Below are 27,912 nucleotides of genomic sequence, written 5' to 3'. Positions count from 1 at the left end.
TATATAGCTACCCTACCAGAGATACTCCGGGGTACTTTTTTCCCCTGGTAACGGGAGGTGATATCTATATTGCCAATCTCCATGGTGGAAACGAAGCCTGATATATCTGTCCACATCTGAGTGGATTGCCTCATAGCATCAGAAGTATTAAATTACGTGTATTAGACCAAAGCGATATCGATGTCAGAAAAACATTTGCACAAACTTGAGGAGAAATAAAAGATTAGAAAAAGATTAGAAATAGAGGCAGAAATGTAGGGACAGAAATGAAAGGCAGAAATGAAAAGCAGAAATGAAAGGCAGAAGTGAAGGGCAGAAATGGAGGACAGTAATAAGAATGCTTATGAATAAATAGCTTACGACGATTGAGATGGCGCCTCGTCCTGGCATTCCTCTTCCTCTACCACAGTATGAATATGACCCGGCGCATGGATGACTTCTTCACGGTTCATCGTGCACGGAGTAATGCTCTTAATCCAGTCATCCGCCAAGATCTCTGAAAGCGTGGCTCGCTTCACAGGATCCAAGAGCAACATGCGTGACACAATCTGTCTGGAGGCGTGGGGCAACAAGCGCATGAGTCTGTAAGGCCCCCGAACCGTCTTGGAACGGCTCTTGCCATTGGGCTCGGTATCCAGTTTGTGGTCTTCTTCGGGACTGGCCCTTAGAGCGTGGTACGCCTCGCGAAACTCCTTCTTCTCGATCTCCATCTCCTTCAACTTCTTCTCAATCTCGCCGAGCACCAGACACAGCGCTTCATCCGCGGTCCCTTTATCGATGGCAGATTTCAACTTGCGTTGCTGCAACAACAAGCGATGCTGCTCGTTGGACTTGATATAGTGATGTGGTTGATCATCTTCCATGGCAAACAATTTGAACGACTGGTCGGACTGTTTCGGTGCCTTCCAGGGGAACCTCCTGAGGGTCATGCAGCAATAGATGATGGCCACGGACCAGATATCCACGGGCTGAGGGTCATAGGCGCCACGATCCAGCTCGGACTTCAAAATCTCTGGGGCCAAGTAGGGGTCAGAGCCCACCACCCCCTTCGCCTTGACCAACTGATCTTCAAAGGGATAACGGAAGACAACGGCAGAGCCAAAGTCAATCAACTTGAGGATCCCCTCACGTGTGATAACACAATTGTCCAACTTCATGTCGCGGTGGGCCAAGCCCATACCGTGTAGGTAGTTCAAACCCTCCAAGATCTGCTTCATGCAGCAGTTGATCTCGGCGCGGCTCATCTTGCCGCTCATCACCACTGCAAAGAAGTCGATAGGACAGTACTCCATCACTTCAAAGTAGCGGTCGTTCTCGCAGATAATGTCAAGCGTCTGGACAATGTTCGGGTGGTGCAACGTAGAGCCAATACAGAATTCAGCCGTGCACTTCTTAGCGTAGTCTTTCAACGCCTCGGTAGGGCGGCGTGCGCGGAACTCCTTAACGGCGAATGTCTTGTGGTCACTCTCACGGGTCAAGAGACGGACGGACCCACCGGCTCCAGACCCCAAAATCTTGCCCATCTTCCCGTACTTCTTCGCCAAACTGTTGTCTACGTCGAAAATGTCCTGGGAGCCGTTCTTCTTCGGTTCAGGTTGCAGCTCGGCCTTCGGGTGCCGTGATGACTGCGCTACGCTAGGTACCGCCATCGAGTCGACCACATGGGGAGGATGGCCGGTGTCTACGAGTCCGTGGAGCGGCAGGAGATGGATGGACTGAGAGCTGGACAGGCGACTAGGGCCGTTGGGGCTGTGGGCGCCGTTCGCCGTCTTCTTGGATGGCCTAAAGAAGCGTTTCAACTCGATCATCGAGCTATGGTGATCCGGCGTGTGGTCGTGCGACGAGCTGTTAGTCAAAACCGGCGACGCGGAGTGTTGTGGCGTCGCGGCCCCCAGGTCGTCGGACTCGTGCTTTCCGATGGTGAACCCCAAGAAAGCTTTGCGGTAGCCAGGCGCGGAAGCGTTCTCCTTGTCACTTTTGCCGAAGTGGAACCGGTGGTGGCTCTTTTCGTGGCTTTTCTCGCCTAGCGTGGTGGGCGTTCTTTCTGGCATGGTGGGATCTGTTATAAGGTACTTGCGGCTAAGACAAGTGTGAAAGGCAGGAATGCAAACTTGTTAACGTGGGGTGCTCTCAACGGCAAAGGCGGATGAGGACTGAGCCAACAACAAATTAGTGCAAGTGGCAATTGCTTTGCAGATGGCGTTCTTTAGCAAGCGTAGGTTTAAACCGGTAAAGAAAAATCTAACTGGGGTTTAACTATGCAAGCGATGGTGCTGCTTTGGAAGGCTTGGGAAAAAGTCTTGATCGATCTAGGGCGCTTCTTGGTGCACCGGGAGAAACATATAATCAGTTCACTGGCAAGGGGTATCGGGTCTATTTGAGAGCAGCAAGAGAATTCCGGATCAAAAACGGTTATTAGATGCGATTGTTCGAACAGCTGTTGCTAAAAAGAGCGGTTGCGAAGTAGAGCTGCGCGTGTAGAAAAGCAAAAAGAAACGCAGCGCAACGGCGGACTATCGGAGGATATTTAGACGTGTTCGGCAGTGCCAATAAAACCGCTCAGGGGAGCTGCACGCGCTGTTCGTCTTGCGGTCTAAAGCTGCACTTTTACCGTAAGATGATATATGTCTGTTAAAAGTCTTTTACAACTTATTTAATGATCTGTTGTTATGTACTTGGTAAAGCTTGCTCCTTTTTTTGGCTGGAAGGGGACGACTTGTATCATAGACCGAGATGGTATCAGTCACAGCTGCAGGTCTATACGGAGCACAGTGCTGCACGGAAAAAGAGGAACTTGCGAACGGCACCAATTAGTGTTCCGGAACCCCTCTTCCGCGGTACTGTACAGAAATTGCATAGCATACCGCGCCCGGTTAAATAAAAGCCAATGGTACGAAATACACGTAGATCCCAGGCAGCGTTACGTCAGCCTCGACACCCGGGGGGATTTACCTTGTAAACTGCAAGTTGTAGGTTTTAAATTGTAGCCCGGCGGTTAAGAAAGTTAGGTGAGTTGGGATCGGATGGGGTGAAGGGTAGGTTTACGGACGAAATATATAACCCCTAAGAATCCGACAACCGGAGGCAAGCCTTTAGGATAATCAATGGAGATATCTCGGTGGTTAAAGAGTGACGATCGGGCAGTGACATTCTTTCTACAAATGTATCGACCAGGCAGTGGTTTTCCTCTACTCATTGGCTCAAGGTATACCATAAGCCATGAAAAGCCTTCCAAGAGCTCATCAGTGGGCTAAAAAAAGTCCAAATCCGTTCTGAAGCGTTTCACTAGAAATCCACCAGAGCCGTCTCAGTGCACATCCGTCGCCAATACGTTCTAAACGGTAAATACGCAGTCAAGTGGGGCTTCAGCAATCTGACTTAGTATCCTAAAATGTCCGTGTTTATTTAAATAAGTAGCATGCGCCCGTCGGACTACCCCGCAAGCCCATTACTCGGATCTCCCGGATACACACGTGCAGCTCTCGACGGTTAAACTTTGAAGTTTTCTCGTCTGTGCAGGTAGTTATAGGTTCAGAGAGAAATGGGCAATGGGGCAATGGAGGTATTGAGCTCCAATATCCATACGAATCTCGTGTGGAATAAAATACACAGTACAAGCTATCTAGTGAGTGTTCTGACCCGAACCCATTTATATGAATTCTTTGCGGGTACGGATCTTCTGTTCTTCTCCCCCAGCCCGTCTCTTGAACTTCACGTCAAAGTACCGCACAAAAAGCTTGGTTAAGGTTGGAACGGTCAGTGATGCAGATTCACGTGATGAGACATTCAGACGATGATTCTGCCCATACCCGTGATACATGACCTGTTAGTCAGTGATGTCTATGCGTGCACCCACCATTATGGAATTTGCGCAGCTACGTGTTTTAGCGATAACGTCACTGAACAACATGCTCGCTCCAAACCCTTGCATTTTCCCTGAAATTTCTACGTGATTATAAAATGTTTAGGTCGCATTTTGTCAAACGCTTCAAGTCTGCGGCATCATCCCCGGCTGCTGGTGCCGCTCTCGGGGCCACCCACACGCCGTTGCATTCCATACCACTTTTCCAGCAGTGCCTTGCCACCAACCCCACCTTGAGACGGTTGTTGCTTCCAGGCCCCGCTGCTGTTGAAAGTGTGCTTCCACCTGACGCGTCGCCACTTGAAGCTTTGGCTGCCGACAGAATAAACGCTCCCACCACAATGCCTGGGCCCGTGAAGACCCGTGCGACGTTGTTTGCGGACGTGGCGGCGGAGTTTCCCGAGAAGCAGGGCGTCGCTTTGACATTCAAGCAGTGGCTTCTGTTTGGGAAGATGTTTATATTCTTCTACAAGAACGGGATTGTCAACGTTTACAAGAACGGAAAAGCTGCGAGACAGATCCTTAGCGGGTTGTACGTATCGAAGATCGACGAGCAGGGCAAGGACGTCAAAGTCCGTGTGCCTCGGAACGTGACAAAGTTGGACAAAGAATTGATGAACACAATCTACTTGAAGAATATTGAGCACGACGTCAAGCTGAGGGCCGAGGGGCAAGCGTCAGAGGTGATGTCTTCTGAACAAGTATCTGTGTTGAACATCTCTAGGTCCCAGTACCAGCTCTTACACAGAACCAGGAAGGACTACCCCAAATTACCAGCCTTTGCCTTGGCTTTTATCATTTTCGAAGAATTTTTGCCGCTTGTTTGCTACTTTGTGCCGGAGATGAGTCCTACCACGTGTGTCTTGCCGATGATCTTTCCCCGGTTGATGAAATCGTCCATCAAGGCTACTGAAAAGTTGGCAACTCTTCGTGAGATCACCTACTTGGACGAGAACCTCGGGGATATCGCTACCCTGGAGCCGCTTAAAGCAGAGGACATTGAACGTGGGGTTGAGAGGATCTCCCGCAACACCCCGTATACCCTCCCGGTGGAGGAATTGCACCTTCTTGTGAGGTCTTTGAACTTGGTGACCAAGTACTTGCCGCTTTCTGTCTTTCCCGAAACGTATCTCCGTGATAAGCTCTCCCAATACCACACCTACATCTCTATCGATAACCACTTGATCCAGGCAAACGGTGGGATCCACCAATTATCCACCGTGGAGTTGATCAAGGCTTGCACCGACAGAACCTTGATTGATTTCTCAGCTCAGAGGTATGCTGACCTTGTGAGCATCACCGACAAGAACGATCTCCAGTTACAAATATTGCGTGTCAAGTTGGCGGTCTTCATGACAGACTTGCCCCAGAACCAGGTGGGCTACTTGGGAACCAACTTTCTCAGAGACGAAAAGTTGGCGGTGAACTACCAAGAAGTCATTAAGGTGATCTAAAATTGGGCATTTGGTTGGGCCTACGCTAAGATATAACGGGCCGACATTTAGCTTGGGCTATACACTAAGGTAGAATCTACTTTTGTATTAAAAGCTACAACTACACTTTTTTTTTGCTTGGCGGGGTGCTACTTGTCAAGCCTCGATTGGAACTGTATATAGAACAAATAGAATTCCCCCCATCATACCTTGTAAACAGGCACGTCCGTAGGGTCTTTCCCGTACCACACCAGCCAGTCCTTGTACTTTCCGCCGATGGAACTATCCAGGAGCTCCATTTCCTGTTTGGCCGCGATGGCACTCCGAACGTCGGCAAAGTGCAAGGCAAAACATAACTTGCGAGAAATTACTGGCGAAATATCCACAATCGTCCCGTATTTGCTAAAATCTCTTAGCGCTTCATCCACGCTAAACTCCGATATCAAAGTGCCTTTGGTGTTTTGATTTGGCGTAGAATGGGATGCAGTAACATGATAACGAGAGTTTCCACTGGCACTCAAGCTAGACCTGGACCGGGGGGCGGTCTGTAGCTTCTTTAAGATGAGGCACCTACGAGCACCGTTTACCACCATTTCGTGATCTATCTCCATGGAAACCGGTTGGTGGATTCCAATTGACTTCTCTTGCCAACTCGGTTGGACATTGGCTCCATTGATTACAAACATACCCCCGCTCCCATACTCCATGAAGTTTCCGGCATCGCCCAGTTTCAAGAAATATAGCTCCGCGGTGCTGGTTCCATGCATCTCTATTCGCTCCAAGGGGCCGCCACAGACGGCAGCCAAAACTGTCTTGGCTCCTGTTGACTTCGGAAGGTGGCTGAGTAGAACTACTCTGTTTGGCCATGCCGGTTCATCGACGCTGACCGTTTGAGACGAATTGAGGATGTTCTCACTTCTTTTCACGTTGCAAGTTGAAGCCCTGAGAGTTCTTACTGGGGTGAGGGGGGGTTCTTTGGCCAGCGACTTGGCAACCAATTCAAAATCGTAGGGGTTGGAGGTTTCCCGTGCTGTGTTTCCGTTTCTTGAGAGGACTGGCCCGCCTAGCAATCGTGCTGGCCCGTTTCCGCTAGTCAGAGAGTAGGACGTGTCCCGGAGCGACCTTATCAACCTATCTTTGATGTTGTTCTTTTTTTGGTCGAAATGTGGAGGGTTAAGCGTTCCTGTTTTTGATTCTGAGCCCGTCCTTTTGTGATCCCCCAAATCTAAGGATTTCAGCGCCTCAAAGTCAACGGCGGTAGTGACGCTGTCGTTCCAACTGACTAAATTACGCGTACATGCCTTTGCAAATCTCCTGATGCCTATCTTGTCCAGTTTGTAATAAGTGTTGGTGCTATGGGCTGCCGAGGAATGCATCGGACCCTCGTTCCCGGCAATGATACTACTGAAAGATGGTACACGTGAGCAATACCCGCTTTGTTTCCCAGTAGTGCTGGAGATTGTCTCGGAAGCATCACCTCTGGAGCGGGGCATTCTGTTGATAAGTGTGACTTGTGAGCCAGCAGACTTGTGTTTTCCGGAGGGATCTCCTTCGGTGCGAGCCATCTTGATATGTAGTCGTTTGGGGCTAACAGGTTCAGTCAAAATCTTAGCTTTGACTGGGAGCGTTTATCACAACCTGTTTAGTGGGTAAGGAGGGTTTACCCCAGTATTACAAACACCGGACCTCACTCTGAGGGCGCATATGCACAAAACCACAAATGCACATGCCCTTTCCAAGACGCAGAGTCGAGACCGATGTCATTGTTGAAACTGCGAATGTGCATTGTGCTATCCTACATGAATACGCTACGTTTTGATCCGTTTCTGCCAGGATTTTTTTTTTTTCATACCTGAAACTTCTCATAAAACTGCATCAAAGGTAGATATTTGGTGTACGGGAAGTGCATGGCTAATCCAAACAATAGATGCACCAAATGGAAAAATTAGATCAAAGCACTACGTATTCATTCCGAATAGCTTCAAGTTTTTTTTTGGCGGAATACTCACTGCTCCTTGACATCGAACGCATCGCTTCTACGAGAAGTCTCGGTCTTCATTAACTCTCTTAAGGCCATGGTGGCATAGGCACTAACTCCCAATTGCATCTTCAATACAACCGCAGTTCTGTCACCGTTGACCTCTCCCGGCAAGATACGTGGAACTGCTTCCTTGTTCTCCTCGGGAGATCTCAACACATCCAAATCTGTGTTGACCAACTGCTCGAATGGGTTGTGGTACTTGATAATGTGGTACTCCAAGTTGGTTGGCTTACCCATGACGGTTCTGTAAGAACCGGTTAAGGAGAATTCTCTGACCCTTCTAGCCATGTTGAATGGATCTAAGTTGTCCTTCTTCATGACTTCCACGTAGACATCTCTCAACTGCTGGTTTTCTGGGTAGACAATGTCGAAACCCGGGGTTGGCAACACAACATCGTAGATAGAGTACTTGCCAGAGTCGACTTCCTCCTGGGTAACTGGTCTGGCTCTGACAATGGTCTCCTTCTTGACATCTTCCTCGAAGTTGTCTTCGTCGTCCTCCATGGTCACCTCGGCCATTTCAGCCCGGTCCTTGATGATCAAGTCACCGGGAACAATGTTCAAACCAAACAACTCGATTCTCTTACTGGCGACACTGTTCCAGACGTAGCTTTGGTACGCGTGGCCGTACATGATTCTCAAGTTTCTCGGGATCTGCATAATGGCGTTGAAGTACTGGTTGTCGGTGAACTCGTTCAAGGCGCCTGGGCTGGCCTTTTCTCTCTGCAACTGCTTCAAGATGCTGTTTTCAGCGGTGCAGTAACGGGGCATTCTTGGCAAGGTCTTGTTCGGGTTGTGGGTTTGAGCCCAGATGTGTCTGGCCTCGACAGAGTCGGGGGCCACGAGTTCCTGTTCAGAGAGAATCAACTCACAAGCACCTTTCCAGTCGTTGCTCAACACCTTCACACCGACGGCATGGGTGGAGACGGAGAAGGTACCGAACCTCTGCATCCCGAAATAGTTGATGAAACCGTGCTCCTTAAGACTCTCAAAACAGGAGGAGACAACTTCCTCAAGCGTCTTGGTTGGGTCGGTGGACTCGGCGTCTCTGATGGTGATCAAAAACTCGTTTCCGTTCAAGTCACCCAACTTTAAACCCTCGTCGCTGAAACTGAAGCCACCCAATCTGATCCCCTTAAGACCCTTGTTTAAGCCAACAACTCTGTCGAGCTTGATACGGCTGATGCAACACCTTTGCACGGTGCAGCCTCTTCTATCCTTGGTACCAGCGTATCTGACGGACTTTGGCGGGATTCTCAAGAACTTGGCCAAAAGGGAGGCCACCTGCATGGTTTCCCTGTTCTCCTTGTACACCTGGAAGTGTACAAACTCCTTGCTTGGGCCCAACCCGTAGTTTGGCACGCCCTGCTCGTTCTTATTGCTATCTCTTTCTCTGTCTCTTCTCTTGAAGGCAGCGTTCTGGGTGACCAAGGCAATACGGAAGGTGTTTTCCGGGGTGGTGATACTCTCGAATCTACCGTTGAAGGCGGACCGCAAAAGCTGGTGCACCTTGGTACGCGATTGCTTGTCCGGGAAGGTGGAGGTGGTTTCCATGTTGTTACCGGTGGTCAAGAGCTCTTCAATCTGACTGAGTTCCTCGGCGGTGAAGCATTCGAGGAGGGCAGTACGGTTTTCTTCGGTAAGTTCGAACTTGGGTCTTTGGAACGGAGCTGGAGTTTCGAGTTCTGTTTTGGCTGGGGTTTCTGCTTCAATCGGAGTTTCCGTCTCAGCCTTGGCTGGAATATCCGCTTCAGTTATGGCTGGGGTTTCCATTTCAATATTGGCTTCTCTTTCCTGTTCGCGTTCCTTTCTACGCTTATCCTTGGAAGACACTGGACCCTCATCAGCAAGGTGAACCACGTTGTTGTCCGTGTCGATCTCGTTAACCAAGAAATCGGTGTAACGCTGCTTTAAAATACCATTAAACCCATGGGAAATGTCCGAAATGTATTGAGTGATACCAACATCGCATTCTTGGATACCCTTCGATTTGACATCAGTATACTCTTGCTTGTGATCCTTTTCGTAAACTGGTTCCTCTGACACATCCAACTTGATCTTCTTGGTAGGAGGTTCCTCCTGGTGGGCTTCTTCCGCAACTGGTGATTGGACTTGGCCCTCCACTTCAACAGAAGCGTTTAAATTTTGTTCGGCTTCAGACATTATTGGCGTGAAACTTGAAAATTTCAGAGTGATTGGCCGGGAGGTTTCTTGTATAACCTATATGTATAATATTTTTTTTTCACTTTAGCGTATGCATGAATTTTTTTTCCAGTACACGTGACCTTTCTCTATTTTCTACAATGGCGCTAACATGGGACAAAAACGAGTTAGGGAAGTTTTAACCATTTCAAAGATCAATTCATAGAGGAAAAACTGTAACGAAGATTTTAATATAAGGAGCTCCTCCCATTTTATAAAAAGCAATTTAGGGAGTGGGAATCAGTAAACTTAAGGGTATGTTCCTAGATCCTAGATGTGGGAATACACGCACTGGTTCTCATATTTGCAGATACACAAGCCTGGTTAAGGTCGTGCTACGAGAGAAGTCACTTAAGCAGGCCATCGAACTCATTACCTGAAGGTTGCCGTCTTATACTGTCAACACCAACGATTATACGAGACAATCGGATCGAACATATACAGTGTTAAACACGACCTCCAATTCATAGGTGATGAACAACTAATGCCAACTGTTATGGAACCTGGCGACTGTCGTGTGACGTCATTTAATAACTGCGTCTGATACGTTTTAGTTTTCCCCTTAAGGAAGGGTCAATTCCTAACGTGTAGCCCGGCACATGGCGCATGTTTTTCATTTCTTTCGTGCGTTGTGTGAGTTATCATTTTTGTTTGCTGACCCTTTCTCGCAGCAATGCTAACGTTGTAAAGTGGTAACCGTGGAGATGCTCCCAATCAGTCAACCTGCAGAGGCCTGCAGATATCTCGCAGTTAGAATGGAAAACGGTCAACGCCCACGAATTATTTTCCCGGTAGCATAATGGGGTTGAATCTAGCTTTAACTATCTATCTGACACACAAAAGGGTCATGGCTCGTGTCCTGAATGCTTGTCCTAGTTATGTTCCCGGAGTGCTCCAGGAGCCACTCGTAGAATATCAAGACAAGTACTTGAATATTGGTTTTGAATCTTTTCCTATCCTCGCAGAAAATCTTCAGTGTTTACGAATCCTCGTATAGTATCCGTGCATAGAAGTTATTTCAATGGGAATCTGCATTTATGCTGTTACTCGTAAAAGCAGAATCTGCGGAAACAGACGGCTGACACTTGTTGCGCCGTAACGCAATATCTTCAACGGCGTGCTCTGGTGTTATTTAAAGCACTATATCATGTAACTATACTGGTGCTTATAACATACGGCGCACTATGTAACACTGGTTACAATGACCCTTTATTTCTGCACCGGATTAAATGCAGCCAGCCCAGTCCACTGATTGGACTACACCCACCTATGTGAGGCTTTCATGCGGCCGAAATGTCCGTAGCCTAGACTTTAACGAAGGACTATACCCCTCTAATTGTTTCCGATTCAATATCCATTGTGCACGAAATAAGAACCCCAAAACATAAGATATCTCCAGGGTATGAGAAATTTTGTTTGGTCAGGATGGATCATCCTGGTAAATACTTAATCCCTGAGTTTATTACTCACGCCTAGTATGGATCTTGCCGCAGGGTGTTGTCACCGAACCCAAAAACAGTTGATGCAGAGTAATGCACATATCTGTTGCGAATGCATCCAAATTTATATGCCGTATCACACCTCTCGTACCATTTTATTACCTACCAGTGTGCTTTACCATCGTTAAGATGAGTGTTTCGGGAGAAGGATTAATCTCTCACACAACGCGTATTACTGTCATGGACAGTCAAAAATTCAATGGTATGGCACCAAAATAAAATATCGAGCTGTAGCCAGTACTCGACGTGCCGTATTCGTACTATATCAGGAATCGTATCTATTATTAGCACCAGGCTTAAGCATCTATGGAACAGGCGTAAACGCGCCCAAAACTATCATCTAAAGCCCTAAATATAGATTTGCATAACTCGGCCAGAAAATTGACCTGCGCTATTGCGTTTCGGCCATCCCACAGTGCAGAAAGTCAGGGGAAAATGACAAAACAAAGGGGGTCCACGAGATTAGCCCAAAGCCTGTTAATTTTCAAACCCTTCCGAACCAGTCACCGAAGGGTATAAAGGCCGCTTTCCTCCTTCACCTTTTTGTTTTATCTCTCTTTTTTCTTTCTCATTAAGCACTGTAGCTAAACCTTTAAATTTACTATGAGATACTCTACTATCGCTTCTGTCTCCGCCCTCGCCTTGGCCTCCATCTCCACCGCCGCTTCCGCTCCATTCGGTCTCCAAATCAGAAGATCTGGATCTGCGTACCAGTTTTCCTCAGTTGCTATTGTTGACGGTTTGGTTGCTGTTGCCCCATCGGTGGAGCAGCAGACCAGCATCCAGGGCACTATCGAGGACGATGGTACCTTCAAGTTGTCTGACGGCTCTTTCCTTATCATCAAGGATGACGGTACTCTCACCACCGGTACTACCGGTACTAAGGGCTTTGCCATTTCTGGTGGTTACCTCGGCATTTCTGGTTCCTCTGGTATCAATGTCTGCCCAAACACCACCAACAAGGATCTTTCTATCAAGACTTGTGATGCTGCTTCTCCAGTTTCCTTAGTTCCACTTGACACTGCCGGTCAGGTTGTTGCTGACTTTTCCCCAGCTGCCACTGTTTCTTCTACCATTTCCTCTGCTTCTGCCGTCTCTTCTGCCTCGTCTACCTCCTCCGCTGCTGAGACCAAGACCGTTGTTCACGAGTCCACCACTGTTGCCACTGTCACCTCTTGCGGTCCAGAAGCCACTGGTTGTACTGTGGTCACTAAGCCAGCATCGTCTATCCCACCTGTCTCCTCCTGGGTCGGCGGTGCTCAGAACTTGAACGGTGGCTTTGCCGTCGCCGCCCTTGCTGCTATTGCTTTGGTTTAAATTGGTGCCTTCATGCCGTATGTTTCAACTAGGTATTTTTTTGCTAATCAGTTATCTCTAATACCCAAATAACTGGAATTGATTCTTTAGTTCCATTAACTATTAATATAACTCATTAGCAAGCAGGTGTATGTGTAGCGTACAGAATACTTAATGCTAATTTCATTTTGTTACACTTCCAAGGCTTGCTAAAACTCCAAAGCCTAGACTGTCCGAATCTTAGGTATGGCTATAGGTCATGACGATAAAAGACCGAGTATAGCGGTGTGAAATTTAATGCTGATCCTAGGCAGCAAAAACAACAGTAATTAATTTTTCCATTCCTTAAGCATTCTCAGACTAATCTCACCAAAAAAAAATCAGTCTTTATTCCTGTGACATATTCTACATTTAAGAAAGTAAAGGCTTTAAAGTCTGCATCCATTCTTTTGTACAATTTGAGTATATTAAATAGAAACACATGCAAGTGAGCGCGTGTAAATCAATCTTTGTAAACATCGTAGAAGAAATGAGTGTTGTTCTTACTAAGATCATGTACCGGCATATCCTTAGCTTTGAACTCATTCAACTCGCGCTTAATCTCCCGAATAGCCGCGGGGTTGTCTTGCAACTGGGTTACGGTCATTTCGCGGTTAATCCTGTCGTAGAAGTGGGCCCCATACGTTTCACTAACGACAAGCCTGGTAGAGAACGTTACGCCCTTCGAAACGATGGCCTCCGGGTATGAGTCCCATGAGACCACCCTGGAAAGCACGACATCGGGAATGAGTCTGGCCTTCTTCAAAGTTGAATGAGAAGGCTGTAAGCCTTTCACCGGCACTTTCTGGTTGTGATCATAGTCCACGTTAAAGTGGGTTCCTTCAACGTACGAATGATCTGGCGAGGTTACTACCCCCACGTCCGACGCATCAAATTGAATCTCCTCTGATATGTGAACCAAATTGTCATCCGTGTATTCCTCATCTCTTGGGGTGGCTCTTTTCAAGCTCAGTGGCATGGACTTTCTAGGGCTTAGCGCCTTCATTTCCACTTCATCGGCAAAGACAAGCCTCTGGTCCTCACGATATGGTGACTGGGAGGTTTCAGGCAGGAAGGACTTCTTCGGCAGCAGAAAGTTTTGATCAATGTTTTCAATGGCGGCAAGCAAATCTCCAAAACCTTCGCCAAACCCGAGTGTCATCTCACTTAACGGTGCAAAGTCCATCACCTCTTCTACTATCTCTTCGTCTTCTTCCATAATATCCGAAAAGAGTGAAGTCACATCTGATTCATCAATATCCACCGCATCCAATATCCTTGGAACGGATAATTCACGAACTATGTTGCTTTCTGTCACTGGACTTGTATCCAGTACCTCCGGAAGCGGTACGGGCTCATAAACGGGGCGTTCTAGTTGAACTGACGGTCTTTTCTCCTCAAAGGCGTTTGCAAACGAAAGTACGTTAAAGGTCTGCTCGGGTTTAGCCTTGCTATTCGGACTGGCACACACAAAAACAAACTCGCCCTTGCGGTGGTTCCTCTGCTTCACCCCGAACAACTTTTTCAAAAACTCCTTCACGTTCGGCTTCGCATGCTTCGATTTTGCCTCCAGCGGCATAGACCCAAACGGTGTAATACCGATGGGTACTGGCGGAGGCGAGCGGAAGTTGGCGCTCGTAAACAGAGGATCCTGAAACACCTCCCTGTGGAACGGTAACGGAGGAAGATCTCTTTCAGTGCGGAAGACTTTGCGCACTGGATCGTTAACGAAGGAGATCTCGAGTATCTCCTCATCCACGTATGACGACGGCATAAGAACTGGCATAGAAGATCTCTTTTTGAGTGTTGAAGAGCCAGGAGACAACCGTGAGGGGGTCACATCGCACTGATAGATAGCACCGTGGGGGTGCAGATCCGCCATATCCATCGATGCCGTGCGTGGGACATTCCTTGGCTCGACATAGTCGGTTATAACATCGTTTTCGACCAAAGTTTGCGCCTTATCCTCCAACTGCTTTTCAGGGTCGATATTCGGAAAAGAGCGAGTGGTGCGGAGTTTCCGCAACCGCTTGGTTTCCACATACGACAATACCACCGGTTTCCTCGCCTCTCTCTTGCCTGACGGTGGTGCTGCTGGGAGAGGGTCATTGTGGCACCTCTGAGACGGCATTATTGGGGAAGACACGGCATGGGATGGCGAAGGGGAGGAATGGGATATTTGTGATGTCCAGCTCCTAGAACTTCTATTGCCTGTGTAGGTGGGCGTGGCAAGACCTTCTAAAAAGGGGTCCTCCGCTAGTTTCTCACTCAAGGACTTACCCTGGGGCAACGCGCTGTCATTGAAGAGGGTACTATAAGAGGTGTCTTTGTGGTCAGATTCTGTGTCCGCCTTCAGGGAGAACCTGTGAGGGGTGAATGGCCCGGCGAGTCTGGCTGGTTTTTCGAGAGACAAATTGCTAGTGTCGTCGGTATCGCCCTCGTTGTCACCGTCAAAGGAGTAGCCCTGTGTGTCGGTAGACTCCCGCTTCACGGATGTTCCTGGTGAGAGCTGAATCGCGTGGCAGATGGAATCCATGACGCTGGCAAGCTGGTTCTTGCCCTCTTCAAGGTCTAAGAGCAGCGAGTTCCGTCTTGCGTTGTACGAATCAGGATTGCGCACCGTGACCCGGTGCTTGGGCACTTCTTCAGCGCTGAACTCATGGTCGTAGGACGAATGGCTGGTGGTGATAGAGACAAGGAGCGAGGAGTGTTGAGAATCCGTGCTCGTCATGCTAGAATGGGTTCCGGAAGGATACTTGCTGGACTTTAACTTCTCGGTGGTTGTGGAAGGAGACTGGGGAGAAACGGCCCTGGGACTGGAGGTGGACACAGGTGAGGACGGCGTCTCCTTAGCAGCGAGCAATGTTGCGGAAACCGAGGTAGGAGCAGACCTCTCTGGTATCATCATTGGCGGTGCTGTGCAGGTGACCCCTGGAAGCGACAGGGCTATCGAGCTAGGGGTACCTGTGGTGGGAGCTGGTGGCGGAAATGGTAAGGATAGGGAGCTAGTGGTGGCAGACATCTGGAGAGAAAGGATGGACAGGTCTACTGGCAAAGGTACGGCACTTGTCGGGTATACCTTGTCTAGAGAAGGCACTGGGAGGACCGTATGTGCCCCTAGCGAGCCTTCCGGTTTGTCATTAATGCTTGTGTCCCGTGTCTCTTCCAGATGTCGCACCTCTGTGCTGATAACTTCAGATTTCACTTCGGGTTCAACAGGCTTAACCGCTTCGGGCTCTGGGATATCGAGGCATGCTTCGAGTTCCCTGCGCTTGAATTTGGGTGGCTGTTCTGTGGGTGTTGCCTCCCACCTCCCGTTGTGAATCCTCGGCTTGGGTTTCGTTTGCAGAGAATTGGCTGGAACCCAGAGAGGTTTCTTTCTAAGCACAGGCTCGTCCTGTTGGAACTTTTCTTGGAGTTTTTTGAAATCGATGGAATTTGAAATGTTCTTAAAGGACGTTGACTTTCGGTAGTCCCTGGTTCGCTGGAAGTCGTCTTCCTCTAGGAACCTAGTTCTGGCATTGTCGTTTGTCACCTGCGAGTTTGACCGACTTCTAGCACCTTGAGCCACGGGCAGAGCAGGCCAAGAAAGCTTGGGGGAGAGTATCAGGGTGTCGGAGCCGCCGCTATTAAGGGTCTGTTTCAGCTTGGCATGAAATGGCGGCAGTAGCCCCAGTGGTGAAACTTTGGAAGGAGTTCCATTACTCGCAACAGGTGTGGTGGGAGAGTCCATAGTTTTTATCGGGAAAGGGACCGGTACTTGAATGGCGGGAGGTGTGTTCGGGGTTATAATGGAGGATGACTGGGGTCTCAGAATGAAAGTCTGGTCGTAAGGTAATTAGGGGTTGAGATGGGCTGGGGAAGTATCGACGGCGGGAGCGATGTCTGGTTCTGTTATAGCGGTGCGGTTTCTACGCAAGTAATGTTTCTGTGAGAGGTGTTATCACCGATACCTTAACTCGTGCTTGGAGAAGTTTCAATTAGTGGTAATGATTGAAAGGGTGGTTAAAAGAGGTCCAAAGCGGAGCAAGTGAAGTTGAATTTGGAGAACAACCGTAGAAAAGAATATTACTGGAGGTTTCTGGGACCAGTCGGTTGATTCTGAAGGGAAAAATCTTAGAAAGAGTCGCTGCGAGGCTGGATAGAAGAGTGTATGGGGATTGTTTTTGAGGAAAAAGACCCGTACTCGACGGGCTAAATTACTTTAGTGCACGGGAATGGAGCAGGTACAAGGAAATAACATCCCTCGTCTACCAGGCACGTGCTTTCCATTGTGTCAAGCAGAGATTACACGGCCGTGTAGTAGGATTCCCTCATTTTAGAGTGTGTAAGCAGCCTTTCAGGTGAGACAGCCGCCTACACGGGGTTAGGTGCATAGAGGCGGCGAGACTGGCGCATGAGGTGAACCCTAAACAGAAACATTCCGTTGTCCATACTTTGTTACGTTTGTTGTTGTATCACATTTCCCTGCAGAAAGTAAGACATGCGTGTAATGTCTCACCACAGTTGGCCAGGCCCTGGGAAAGCATATAGAAACGGCCGGAGAGGCTGTTCCTCCCCCTTTCATATAAAAGGAGCAACTCCTGGAAGCAACACAATAGCTAAAGCGGCGGTGCTACTTGCCTTGATAATGGGGTTATATAATTGATACGACGCGTATCGCGTCTGCCAACCATCAATCCTCTTAAATGCAAAGGGTACTTGTTTTTAAGGCACGCCCCTCTGTAAAGCAAGCTGTTCTGCGTGTTTTTGTCTTTAAGAAAAGAAATATGCGTGGAACAACACGCACGAATGTGCCTACGGAAGAGTCATACACGGGAGCGCTCCGCGTACCTGGTTTCCGATGCCTTGGCAATATAGGCTCATCTCTGTTTAGTTCTTGATTAATCGCTGTTCCTCCCCGATGGGGAGAATTTGGTGAAACTTCCTGCGGCTCCCTCCGCTTCGGGATATAGGCCTTCGGATAGTGGAGCCTAAGCTGCGAGGCGTACCGCTGGTTAGGCACGATTCTGCACCTGTTCCCCTTGTACGCTCTGGACATGCCATCGTCTAGATATGCCAGCTGCATGTGCAAATTTAGGCAAGACTGCTGTAATTATCCTGGGGGGTATAGTAGAATTGTGACCATTGGCTTATTCTACTACCATTACACCAGACTTGCCTGTAACGATTGCCAAGACTTTTGATATATTTTAGCCCTCATAGTGGGCCTGTTGAGAAAGTCTTTGTGTTCATTAGGTCATGTGCGCCTCTGAATAACTCGGTTTTCCCCGTCAAGGTGGATATATCCAATACGAATGCCGGCTTTCAGAACGTCACCACCTGTCAGATTCCTACCGACTAGCGGTACATGTGCAGTTGGGACATTGCGTCTATATTACGGTGATAAACAATCTCCGAATTACGCTGTACACTTTTTGCCAGGGTATAGAACGGTTTAGCCCCTTGAACTGTACATACACGGACAGCCATAGGTTCTCATCACGTATAGGCGTTTCTAAGCATCAGGGTGGCTGGTTTGGCTAGTAGCTATTGCAGTCAGTGAACTACAACAATGGTCTTTGTCAAAGCAGGTAAGCTAGTAAATTAGAAATACAGAAAACCCGGGGTCCAGACACTTGAAGTCTATACGAAAGTACGGACAAGTGAAGCGTTGCAATCCAAACGTACAGTATCTGTCGCTAAAGGTACGGTTAACCCCACCGTAGCATACCAGTAAGTATAGTTATATCAGATTAAGATTGTCCTGTATTAATATTTTATGAATATCTGATGGATTGAACTGGTATGATGAGGTTGACCAATGTAAGGGAAGTTAGTGAAAATTGTAACCCCTAGAACGTATATTTTACAAGCTCCACCTACCATTTTATCTATCATTAATTCATTACATCTATATACAAGAAATTACAAGAGATAGGAACACCTGGTTCCTGGGGCCACTACCGGCTCTTTCTGAGATAAGCCTGGAAACGCTGCAACTTCGGCTTGTGCTCGTTGCAAATGTCACTGACAGTCTCGGCGACATAAGAGTTCCCATACTGCGTCGCTTTCTGGAATAACGGCGCCAACTGATGAAACTCCCACTTGAACTGCTTCATCGTGGACTTGACAATAATCAACGCCTCGTTCAACAACCCGAGGTTCAGGAACGTGATGACCATGTTCTGAGCAAACTCAAAGTCCTGCGTCATACGCACGGCCTTGGGCTGCTCCTGGAACATCCGCGTCTTGCGCCACTCACCACGCTCGACCCAGATGCGCTGCGCAAAGTTGATACTCTCGTTGACAGACGCGGTCTGCAACGCGATGCTGTAGATGTGGTGGTTGCGTGGGAACTTGACCTGGCTTTGACGCGCGCGCGCGATCGCCGACGGCATCTCCGGTTGAGCTTCAGCTTCCGTCTCCGCCTCTTCCACCACAACCTTCGGTTGTTCCAGGCCAACCGGATCCCTCTCTAAGTACGTGCACTCGTCAAAACGTCTGCGGAACTCAGAGTTCGACCCCTTCATTTGCGCGGCAAGGAGATACGACCCCACGGCCTGGACTGAGAGCGTGTGGGGCTTCAAAAGCGTGAGATACGCCCATATCGCGCCCGACTCCTTCACGGTCTGTTCGTACGACTGGAAGCTGCAGAGCGGGAGGAATGGTGGGGGCGGCGAGCGTGCGCCGGCGATCTGCTGCGCCGGCGACAGTTCGAGGTAGCGCTTCATGGAGCGCATGAATTGGGTAATGATGTTCTGTCTGAAGTTCAAGCCCTTCTCGTGAAGCTCCACCGTCGGGCGCACCTTCTCGTGGATGGTCTTCTGGAAGTCGTACTTGAAGTAAGCCAACATCAAGTAGTTTACGGCCGCGCGCGATACGCTGTTCGACTCGCTGAGCTTGTGGAATAACGCGCGCGCAAAATCGAGGTCGCCGTCACGTGCGGATAGATGCATCATCGCCTCCATCGTTGGCACGTCCGGCTCTAAGCCCATCGCATCTATTTGAAAGACAAATTCCCAGCCCTTGAGGCGGTACTCTGCACGCCGCGCACACCCGTTCGCGAGCGCGTTCAACATTGCGAGGCTGGGGCGGATCGCCTCCGTCGCGACGCTAATATGCTTCTGTTTCTTCGTTCGGACTACTAACTTGCTGTTGTGGCGCGCCTCGTCGAGCTCTGAGTAGATATCCAACGCCTGTTCGATATCGTTGTTTTGCACGTGCATCATGATGATGGATGTATACGCAACCTCATCCGGGCGTGTCGCCTCCCCAAGGAACTTGAGCATTCGGAAGATATCTGTCGCACCTGTAAAGTCACGTAAGCGGATGCACGCCTGCATCACGTTCGTGTAGATCTCCTTTGTCGGCGCTAACCCGTGCTCCTCCTTCATCTCGATGATGGCCGCGTTCATCCTGGCCAAGTCCTGCTGCTTGCTGTACGCCTTGATCAAAACTCCATACGCAACCGTGGCTATCGCCGGCCCCGCTGCAAGAAGCTGTTCCCGGCGCGCGGCCCAGAGCTGTTCCGCCGCGTTGTGCATGTGCATCGTCGCGAACGCATCCATGTATAAGAGGCACGTACGCGCGTCGCCGCGAAGTCCAGCCGTCGCAAACATATGGTCGAGGTACGGCACTAACGCTACGCGCTGCTTTGCGGGAATTTTACCAACCAACACGTTGACATCTTCCACCGCTAAGCCAGCGAATCCATCTCTGTCACGCTTCAAAAACGCCAACACCTTGCGCCAGTCCTGGTGCTTGGTGTCAGTGAGAAACCTAATGTAGTCGCCAAACTTGGCCACCACCGCTGGTGGCATGTCGAGTTTTTCAGGGAAGGAGAATAAGCCATCGGCGAATTCTGAAGCCGAGTCTGGAGAGGCATCAGCTCTGCTGGGTAAGCTGCTAGCTTCGACAGAGCTTTCGGTAGAGCTTCCGGGTAAACTTCTGGCTATTTCTGAACCGTCGGAACTCAAGCTCTCTGTATGCATGTTTTCTTCTGATAAGAGCTTGTAGATGGTCTCGGAGTGGCTTTCGGACTCAGGCAAGTGGCCAGTGCGCTCCTCGCGCGTGGTGAAGTTCAACTCACGTTTGAGCATCTCTTCGCGAGCCTCAGTCGCACGCTGCTTGAGTAAGACCCGCACCTCATGACTCAACCGGCGTAGCTCGGAAAGCTGTCTTTCGGTGTCCACCAACTCCTTCTTGAGCGGCTCCTTGAAGATGCTTTTGCCCCTACGCTTGAGCACGTCGTCCTTGATGTTGTGTAGCGGCGCGTGGTGCACGGCTCTGAAGCTGCTGGGCGCCGTCTTTGGGAAATTTAACGACCGGGAAAGTAGTCTGCTCATTTCTAATGGTATGCCTCGGCTTTTGTAGCTTGAAGAATGGCTCTGCTCTCTTGTAGCTCCAGAAAAATCTTGTGCACTTAAATTTTCACTCACGTGACTGAAAATTATTACGCCGCACACGAGATGGAACATCTGTTTCCGTGACGTTCGGTTTCGCGAAGGGTTTTCTCGAACTGCAGAGAGCCAAGGATCAAATTGGCATAATAGTTATAAACCGAAAATCCGGAGGTTGAAAAGTACTAGACAGACCATGGATAAATATTGGGACACAAAGAAGCCAAACATTACCCAAACATTGCATTGTAAAAGGGAATGGAGGAAGAAATAGTGACGTGATAGGTGACAACGCTGATCTTCAAGTACTGGATGGGTTTACATCGGCTTGTTTTCGGATAGGGGCTAAAATGGCACGGTATTGTGCTTTAGGCATATTCTTCCTTAGTCCATTACTGAAATATCAAGGTCCAACGGCAACACAATTATTCTTAAATGTTTGCTCAATTTGCTGAGCTTGCTTGGGCTAGAACGGAATTCTTTGCTTCGCCGGCCTAAATTCTAGTTCGGGTCTAGCCTTTACTCCATTAGAGATAACCCATCTCGCAGTCTGGCACGGCCTTTTTGTAATCATACATGGGAAACTACACAGGAAGAAGTCCACTTTCTCTCACGTGACCTCATGCGGACATTGAAGAATTTGGCAGGAGCTCATCGCAGGATTAAAAAGCAATACCTTGGCAGGGAGACACCATCACGGTCAAAACGCTGTTTAGAAGAAGGAGCATAGGGGCCAGTTCGTTCACCTGGGGCTTAAACGATGGGTGATTTTTCTCTCCTCCTTCTCATACCTCTTTCTCCCCGAGATAGTGTGGTAACAAAGCCGTAAAGGCGGGGACTAGCAAAGCAAGGATAACTCACGTGCGTGCGGCTTAACTGTGAAAACTTTTTTTTTTTTTGGGTCGAAAACTTTTTGCCTGCAACCGGGGGAGGAAAATTTTTTTAGTACTTAAGTCCCAGTACAGGCCATTTTTATAACCAACTCTTTATACTTTTTTCTTCTTTCTCATTATCTATACTACCAATTCTACAATGGCTAAGCAAGTTCAAGACAAGAAGGCCTCCAAGAAGGTTGAATCCAAGAAGTCCGAGTCCTCTTCTGAGTCCTCTGCCTCCGAATCTGGCTCCGACTCCGAATCCTCTTCTGACGAAGAAGAAGCGGAAGAAAAGAAGAACACTTCCGACGAAGAATCTTCCGATGAGGAAGAGAAGTCTGGATCCGAAGACACCAAGCGTGCTGCCGAAGAAGATGAAGAAGAAGAAGGTCCAGCCAAGAAGCAAAAGATCGAAGAACCAGCCACCTTGTTCGTCGGTAGATTGTCCTGGAACATTGATGACGATTGGTTGATGAGAGAATTTGAGCCAGTTGGTGGTGTCACTTCTGCTAGAGTGATCATGGAAAGAGCCACTGGCAGATCCAAGGGTTACGGTTACGTCGACTTCGAGAGCATGGCTGCTGCCGAAAAGGCCTTGGCTGAGTACCAGGGTAAGGAAATCGACGGTAGACCAATTAACTTGGACTTGTCTAACGCCAAGCCAACTGCTAATGCTGGTACCAATGACAGAGCCGCTAGGTACGGTGACGCCCCAGGTGCCCCATCCTCCACCTTGTTCTTGGGTAACTTGTCCTTCGAAGCCGACAGGGACACCTTGTTCGAGGCCTTCTCTGCCTACGGTGCCGTCCAGTCCGTCAGAATCCCAACCAACCCAGAAACTGAACAGCCAAAGGGTTTCGGTTACGTCGAGTACGGTACCATTGAGGAAGCCAAGGCTGCCCTCGAAGCCTTGAACGGTGCTGACTTGTGTGGCAGAAACGTCAGATTGGACTACTCCACCCCAAGAGACAACTCCGCCCCAAGAGGTGGCCGTGGTGGTTTCGGTGGTCGCGGTGGCCGTGGTGGTTTCGGTGGCCGTGGTGGCCGTGGCTCTTTCGGTGGTGACCGTGGTGGTTTCCGTGGTGGCCGTGGCTCCTTCGGTGGTGATCGTGGCCGTGGTGGCTTCGGTGGCCGTGGTGGTTTCAACAGAGACAGAGACTCTGCTCCATCCCGTGCTCCAAACACCGCTGAATTCAGAGGTAACAAGAGAACCTTCGATTAAACTTCCGAGCCTACTCTGAACTAAAAGCATGGGTTTTGTATATTATACTGGCGGTCCGCCGCCACATTCATGGGGCTTGGTTAGACCATACCCATGATCCATCTTCTGTATTTTACTTCATACATACGTTATTATACGCATTTCTGTCAATCATATTGTAGTACAACAGCCTGTTTGGGCTTTAAGAGCGTCATGTTAAGTCTCAGCCCTTAGGGATTGGCATACAAGGCTAGGTGTTGAGCTCACTCTAATTACGCTAGGAAGTGCTACTTGATAATACAGTAATTAAAACAATCCCCATAGCTTTCCTCCCCAATGTACATCCCAGCGAGGAAAAACCAGAGGGATCATTTAAGTTATGCCATGACTGGTCTAGGCTCCTTTGGCCTCCCCCTAAAGATCAGCACCCTTTAACGGTTTAGCAGTGAAAATTTTCGCTGATGGTTCTGAGCCCGGGACGATGCGTTATCCTGCTTCGTTTTTGTTAGCGGCAATATGTAGGTAAAAAAAAATACAGGCACTTGAGAAGCAGGCAGATTAGATGTCCAAGCCTACCTACAATGAACGTTCAGGATAGAAGAAGGTTGTTGGGTCCACCGAATGCCCGGCTGCTTGTGTTTGGCTCTCGCCAGCCGGAAACCGCTGACACCCAGACCGTGAAGCCAGCTGACGAGATCAGACCCATGTTCCTCAAGACTGGATTGATCACCAACGCTAACGGGTCCGCGTACTTGGAAGTTGATAACACAATCATTTCCGTGTCTGTGTTTGGGCCGCGTCCTATTAGAGGCTCTTTTATTGACCGTGCGTCTTTTGCCGTGGAATTCAAGTTCCTTCCGTACGTGTCGCAGCCGATGGAGGCCATCTTTGAGTGCCACAACGAGGCCAGCAAGGCTGCCGCCAGTTCCAACTTGAACGGGAGGTCCAGTCTTACCGGGATCGAGCACAAAATCTCCAGCTTCATTGAAACCAGCTTGTTACCCAGTATCTTGTTAGAAAAATATCCCAAGTCATCTATTGATATCTTCGTCACCGTCATTGCCAACGACGCCCAGACGAATTTGTTAAACTTGGCCAACTGGGCGGTCAACTGTTCGTCTTTGGCGTTGGTAGACTCCGGAATTGAGTGCAAGGATGTGGTTACCAGCGGACACGTGCGCTTGACTGCCAACGGCAACGCTATTCTCGACCCAGCAAGCAACAGCGAGAGAAAGGCAGAGGGGGTTGCCGAGGCCGTTGTCAGTTTCATGAACTACCATAACAATGAGATTGTGGGAATCTGGACCGAGAGTGAGGGCGCGTTGGACGAAACCAACTTGTCTAGTTTAATCGAGCACAGCAAAAAGATGTCCAGGCAGATCCGTGCCGCCGTCAACAGCTACATGCTTGAGTCCGTCCACAACGATGATTAGAGTTGTGTGTGTATATTAGGAATGAATATTTTTGGAAGGTAGAACGGCGTAGGAGTGTGATCCATTATACCGCTTAATGCTATTTCATTTAGATCAAATAAAGGGTGATCCATCGTAAACGGGGGTCATCCTGGTGGATTGCACGAGACTTTCGCTTTACAATACAGAGGGATCTTCGAGAAACTGGTCGCCAGGAGGGTTTGTGGAGTCAAGAGGGTAGCTGGTAATGGGATTCGTATGTAGGCAATTATATGCCACTCTGTAAATCTACTTGGAACCTGGCGCGTTCTTAGTGTCTGGGCATGTTGACAGCAGGCAGTTGTATCCGTTTAAAACTGCAATCCCTTGGGGCAGTTATTGTATAACTCATCCCTGCTACTTCGAACATAATCATTATCCATGGTTTCTCATTATTTTGTGGGTAAACTTCGCGTGATATTCGTCTTCATGGTATCTGTATCAATCTCCCTCATCTTCGTCGCACTTAGATGGGAACAAAAGCATCAGTATCCAATCGCGCGTGCATTTCCTTCGTTATCAATCTCCTAAGTCTATGCATTAACTCATGAATTTATTCTGCACCAAGTGGAAATAGTAATCACCCTTTGCACTCAGTTCGGATAGGACCGTCTACTTATGAAAGCTGTTGCAGCACGAGGGGATTGTTCAGCGACGGAACCGGCGATTGGGTCTCTTCGTATATCGGAACATAGTCCATGCCCTCTTCGTTATCAGCAAACTCCTCCTCGCCCTCCAAGTCGGAAAGGAATCTATTGGCCCCGGTATGGGACCTCTCCGCACCGTTAGCAGCGGGGAACCCCAATTCAGACACAGCACGAGGTGGCATCATATATTGAGACGGCGCAGGGGGTGCCAGCGGAGAAATAGCCGTATGAAAGTACTGGTTGGACGTAACGGTATTGGGCGGGTTATCGTTAAAAGGCATACCGCTGCTTGCCAGACTGGCCGGAGGATTGCTCTCCATGTATCGCAACCTCATACGCTCGCGCTCTATCTTGTCATCTACCGCACTGATGCCGATATTCGAGGGGGCCGGAAGAACCCCAGGCGCGCACGCAAAGTTACCAGATGCAACAGGCTCGAAAGGTGCGGTTCCTGCTCCTTGGCTAAGATCAAGGCCATTAGCGTTTCCGATAGCATTCCCGCTATGATTGAAGCGAAAAGAGGGAGCAGTAGGCACCAGATGTGGTAAGTCTGGTGCTGGCGCTGCGGGTGGCTGTGATGGCATCAAGCTCTGGGCCCGAAGGCGAAGAAGCTCCTTCTCTGAAAGGCCCTGTTCATGGGTAGGCATTGGGATAGCTTGCTCGTAGTGACCGGGAGGTTCATGGAGATGGCTTGGAGGCACCTGCGAGTAGTGAGGCGCAAGGTCGGGCGTGGCCTTCGGGATTAGCGGCGACTCCACCCTCACTCCCGGAGACTGTGGCGACAAAGGAAGCGGATCAGCCAACGGCGATGCGGAGGCCGAGTGCAACTGTTGCTGAGATTGGGACAACTCCTTGGCTTTCAGCCTGCGTTCCCTTCTCTCGGTCCCAATAACCACAGAGCAGCAGACCCTGACAACCCCCTTAATCCGTCTCAAGTGGTCGGTGTTGAGAATTGTAGCAGAACTATCCTCTTGAGCAGCTGCGGTGGGCGTTCCTGCACTCAAGCCACTAACACCGCTCATCTGCTGATCACTGCGGCTCTCATCAGCTGGTTCTCTGTCGGGAATGAGTTTCTTTCCTGCCAAATTCACACAGCTTTCGACAAGATAGTCGAAAGTAACCCCTGGGGCAGAGATGTTCGGAAACGCGTCAACAGGCACCCTGAGATTGGCTCTGAGGACTGTCTGCGTGGAGTTCTCGTCAATGTAGAGCGGAAGAATCACCTGCGTGAGGTCCTTGCGGAAGGTTTGTTCGATGTCAATAGACATGGAGGGCGTTGGTGGCGTTGACGGAACGCCCGGCGAGGGAGTGTTGATCTGGTATTTGGGGTCGATATCACTGTGGTGAGAGACAGAGCCGTTTGTGGAGGCGGTATCGCTCATAACGGAGGCAGCGGAGGTGGAGGTGGGAGGGGAGATGCGGCAGATGCGGACCAACGTGAGGATTGCGCCGGTATTGGTGTGGGGAATCGGCAAGCGGAGTTCGTCTTTGACCTGTGGGTGGGTTATGGTCATGGTTATAGGTATGACTTCACCTCGGAGATACCCCCTGGCCGACGTGGTTATGGCAATCTTGATGAACGGCTTCCCCCTGGGTCCAATGTTGGCACTCGGAGCGGCCGGTGAAAGCGACTCACTGAGCACCCCTACGGAGCTATTCGAGTGGACCGTGGCTGAGGAAGAAATTGTTCGCATCAACTTCCGCGAAGAATTGAGGTTGACCACGATGGTTTTGGGCTGTTGCGGGGGTAGCGCGGCCACATTAATTGGGTTGATGATCGCTAGGCTGCGCTCGCACACCAAGAGCGGTGACGTAGGCGCCTTTTGTGCAGGTGGATCAGACAGTGGTGACGGGGCCGCCGAAACAGATGCGGCGGTGCGCCGAATCGACGCCCGGAGGCAGTAGGCGATAGCGCCTTTGACAAAGTCAACGGATGTGTAGAGGTTCTTGCCGGGGAGCTTGACAACGAACGGAAACCGGTGCTCACCCTTGCTCAAACCGTTGCTAGCGTTGTCCTCACCATAGATTTGAATCGTGTGGTTGAACAAGTCGATTTTTTTGGAGGTGTTGACGGGGTAGTTCTTGAGCTTGATACGGCCCAAGAGCGAGAGCGCAATGTGGATATCCATCATGTTCTTGTTCAACTTGAGGATGATGGTTCCTGAGATCTTGTCGTTGGGTTTCCATGTGTGGTGCGGTTCGTCAAGGTTGATGTAGAATTCGTCAATGGTGCTAGTGAACTCATTCTTTAAGTTTGACCAGAGCTTACTGGGCTTTGCTATGGGAAAGAGCTTATGCACAGCCTTTTTCATAACGGAAGAGTATCTGGAGGGAGAGGGTTATTGTAAAAGTGCGTGAACGGCTCGGGAATGTCCGGATGCTTGGGCTTGTAGCTTTTAACGTGCTTAGCAAAGCGGAAAGCCGTATTTTGAAGGCCAAAAGCGATCCAATTATATTCTATGAGTCACCTTCGGGTGTCCAAACGGCTGCTCTATAAAAGCCTCGAATACCTATGGTTTGAGAGAGCGGACCAAAGTGGAGCAGTTGTGGATTGCCGCCCTAGGTGGCTTGGTATTATCCTAGCAAAGTGGGATTTCAAGGGGAGGGAGGCCGTGGGTCAGATATATCCTAGGCTTGGTATATATCTGATACGTGCGGTGTGGGTGGTTGTGGTGTGTGTTGCCGCCCAGTTTAACGCTGGCGTTTTTTTTTTTTGGGGGTCGTTCAGTCTGTGAGTTCGGGGAGTATGCAAGATATTCACGCCGGTAGCAATGTGTTCACAAAAGCTTAAACGAAAAAGGTGTCAAGAGTATAGGATTAGTGTGGATTCCAAGCCATTTGCAAGTGTCTAGAAGCACAAGATAGATATCAAAAATACTTCGCACAGAAAGCGCGCCATCTTTTGCAGCGCGAAAAGGGCGTTCACGGCCAGCGAGACAGTTGTTACCCATAGTGGGGGTCAGCTTCCACCGTTTTTTTCGCGAA

General features: G+C 49.4%; 10 protein-coding genes across 10 annotated transcripts; 5 read left to right on the top strand and 5 right to left on the bottom strand.

The window, feature by feature from the left end:
- Window positions 1-443: 443 nt before the first annotated feature.
- Window positions 444-1,883, bottom strand: HRK1 (putative serine/threonine protein kinase; the record flags this gene model as incomplete). The annotated part of the gene is made up of 1 exon (XM_019131390.1): window positions 444-1,883. A coding segment is annotated over one exon (1,440 nt), but the record flags the coding sequence as incomplete, so codon positions are not given.
- Window positions 1,884-4,185: 2,302 nt separating this feature from the next.
- Window positions 4,186-5,259, top strand: BABINDRAFT_16928 (uncharacterized protein; the record flags this gene model as incomplete). The annotated part of the gene is made up of 2 exons (XM_019130647.1): window positions 4,186-4,792; window positions 4,853-5,259. Coding segments are annotated over 2 exons (1,014 nt in total), but the record flags the coding sequence as incomplete, so codon positions are not given.
- A 239-nt stretch (window positions 5,260-5,498) lies between these two features.
- Window positions 5,499-6,152, bottom strand: BABINDRAFT_40687 (uncharacterized protein; the record flags this gene model as incomplete). The annotated part of the gene is made up of 1 exon (XM_019131986.1): window positions 5,499-6,152. A coding segment is annotated over one exon (654 nt), but the record flags the coding sequence as incomplete, so codon positions are not given.
- A 1,148-nt stretch (window positions 6,153-7,300) lies between these two features.
- PUS7 (pseudouridine synthase) lies at window positions 7,301-9,499 on the bottom strand (the record flags this gene model as incomplete). The annotated part of the gene is made up of 2 exons (XM_019130896.1): window positions 7,301-8,986; window positions 9,068-9,499. The coding sequence occupies 2 exons, from the start codon at window positions 9,497-9,499 to the stop codon at window positions 7,301-7,303; spliced, it is 2,118 nt and encodes a 705-aa protein (XP_018983123.1).
- Window positions 9,500-10,651: 1,152 nt separating this feature from the next.
- Window positions 10,652-10,963, top strand: BABINDRAFT_93987 (uncharacterized protein). Its single transcript, XM_019132955.1, has one exon. It carries the CDS (start codon window positions 10,768-10,770, stop codon window positions 10,924-10,926), a length of 159 nt encoding a protein of 52 aa, XP_018983122.1. The 5' UTR covers window positions 10,652-10,767; the 3' UTR covers window positions 10,927-10,963.
- Window positions 10,964-11,478: 515 nt separating this feature from the next.
- BABINDRAFT_163183 (uncharacterized protein) lies at window positions 11,479-12,453 on the top strand. The gene has a single exon (XM_019129759.1). It carries the CDS (start codon window positions 11,641-11,643, stop codon window positions 12,352-12,354), a length of 714 nt encoding a protein of 237 aa, XP_018983121.1. The 5' UTR covers window positions 11,479-11,640; the 3' UTR covers window positions 12,355-12,453.
- Window positions 12,454-12,835: 382 nt separating this feature from the next.
- Window positions 12,836-16,105, bottom strand: BABINDRAFT_168754 (uncharacterized protein; the record flags this gene model as incomplete). Its single annotated transcript, XM_019130611.1, has 1 exon — window positions 12,836-16,105. One exon carries the CDS (start codon window positions 16,103-16,105, stop codon window positions 12,836-12,838), a length of 3,270 nt encoding a protein of 1,089 aa, XP_018983120.1.
- Window positions 16,106-19,896: 3,791 nt separating this feature from the next.
- BABINDRAFT_172584 (uncharacterized protein) lies at window positions 19,897-22,850 on the top strand (the record flags this gene model as incomplete). Its single annotated transcript, XM_019130895.1, has 3 exons — window positions 19,897-19,962; window positions 20,143-20,251; window positions 21,805-22,850. 3 exons carry the CDS (start codon window positions 19,897-19,899, stop codon window positions 22,848-22,850), a joined length of 1,221 nt encoding a protein of 406 aa, XP_018983119.1.
- A 560-nt stretch (window positions 22,851-23,410) lies between these two features.
- Window positions 23,411-24,262, top strand: BABINDRAFT_9777 (exosome non-catalytic core subunit; the record flags this gene model as incomplete). The annotated part of the gene is made up of 1 exon (XM_019133015.1): window positions 23,411-24,262. One exon carries the CDS (start codon window positions 23,411-23,413, stop codon window positions 24,260-24,262), a length of 852 nt encoding a protein of 283 aa, XP_018983118.1.
- Window positions 24,263-24,896: 634 nt separating this feature from the next.
- Window positions 24,897-27,239, bottom strand: RIM8 (Rim8p; the record flags this gene model as incomplete). The annotated part of the gene is made up of 1 exon (XM_019130610.1): window positions 24,897-27,239. One exon carries the CDS (start codon window positions 27,237-27,239, stop codon window positions 24,897-24,899), a length of 2,343 nt encoding a protein of 780 aa, XP_018983117.1.
- Between the last annotated feature and the right edge of the window lie 673 nt (window positions 27,240-27,912).

The sequence above is a fragment of the Babjeviella inositovora genome (assembly GCF_001661335.1).
Source record: "Babjeviella inositovora NRRL Y-12698 unplaced genomic scaffold BABINscaffold_13, whole genome shotgun sequence".
NCBI classification, from domain to species: Eukaryota; Fungi; Ascomycota; class Pichiomycetes; order Serinales; genus Babjeviella; species Babjeviella inositovora.
Note: the sequence above shows the minus strand (reverse complement) of the source record. Positions and strands in the feature narration are given on the sequence as shown.

Bases quoted from the DNA above. Each gene is read 5' to 3' on its own strand.
- BABINDRAFT_93987 (XM_019132955.1), top strand. From the start codon at position 10,768: ATGCAGCCAGCCCAGTCCACTGATTGGACTACACCCACCTATGTGAGG.
- BABINDRAFT_163183 (XM_019129759.1), top strand. From the start codon at position 11,641: ATGAGATACTCTACTATCGCTTCTGTCTCCGCCCTCGCCTTGGCCTCC.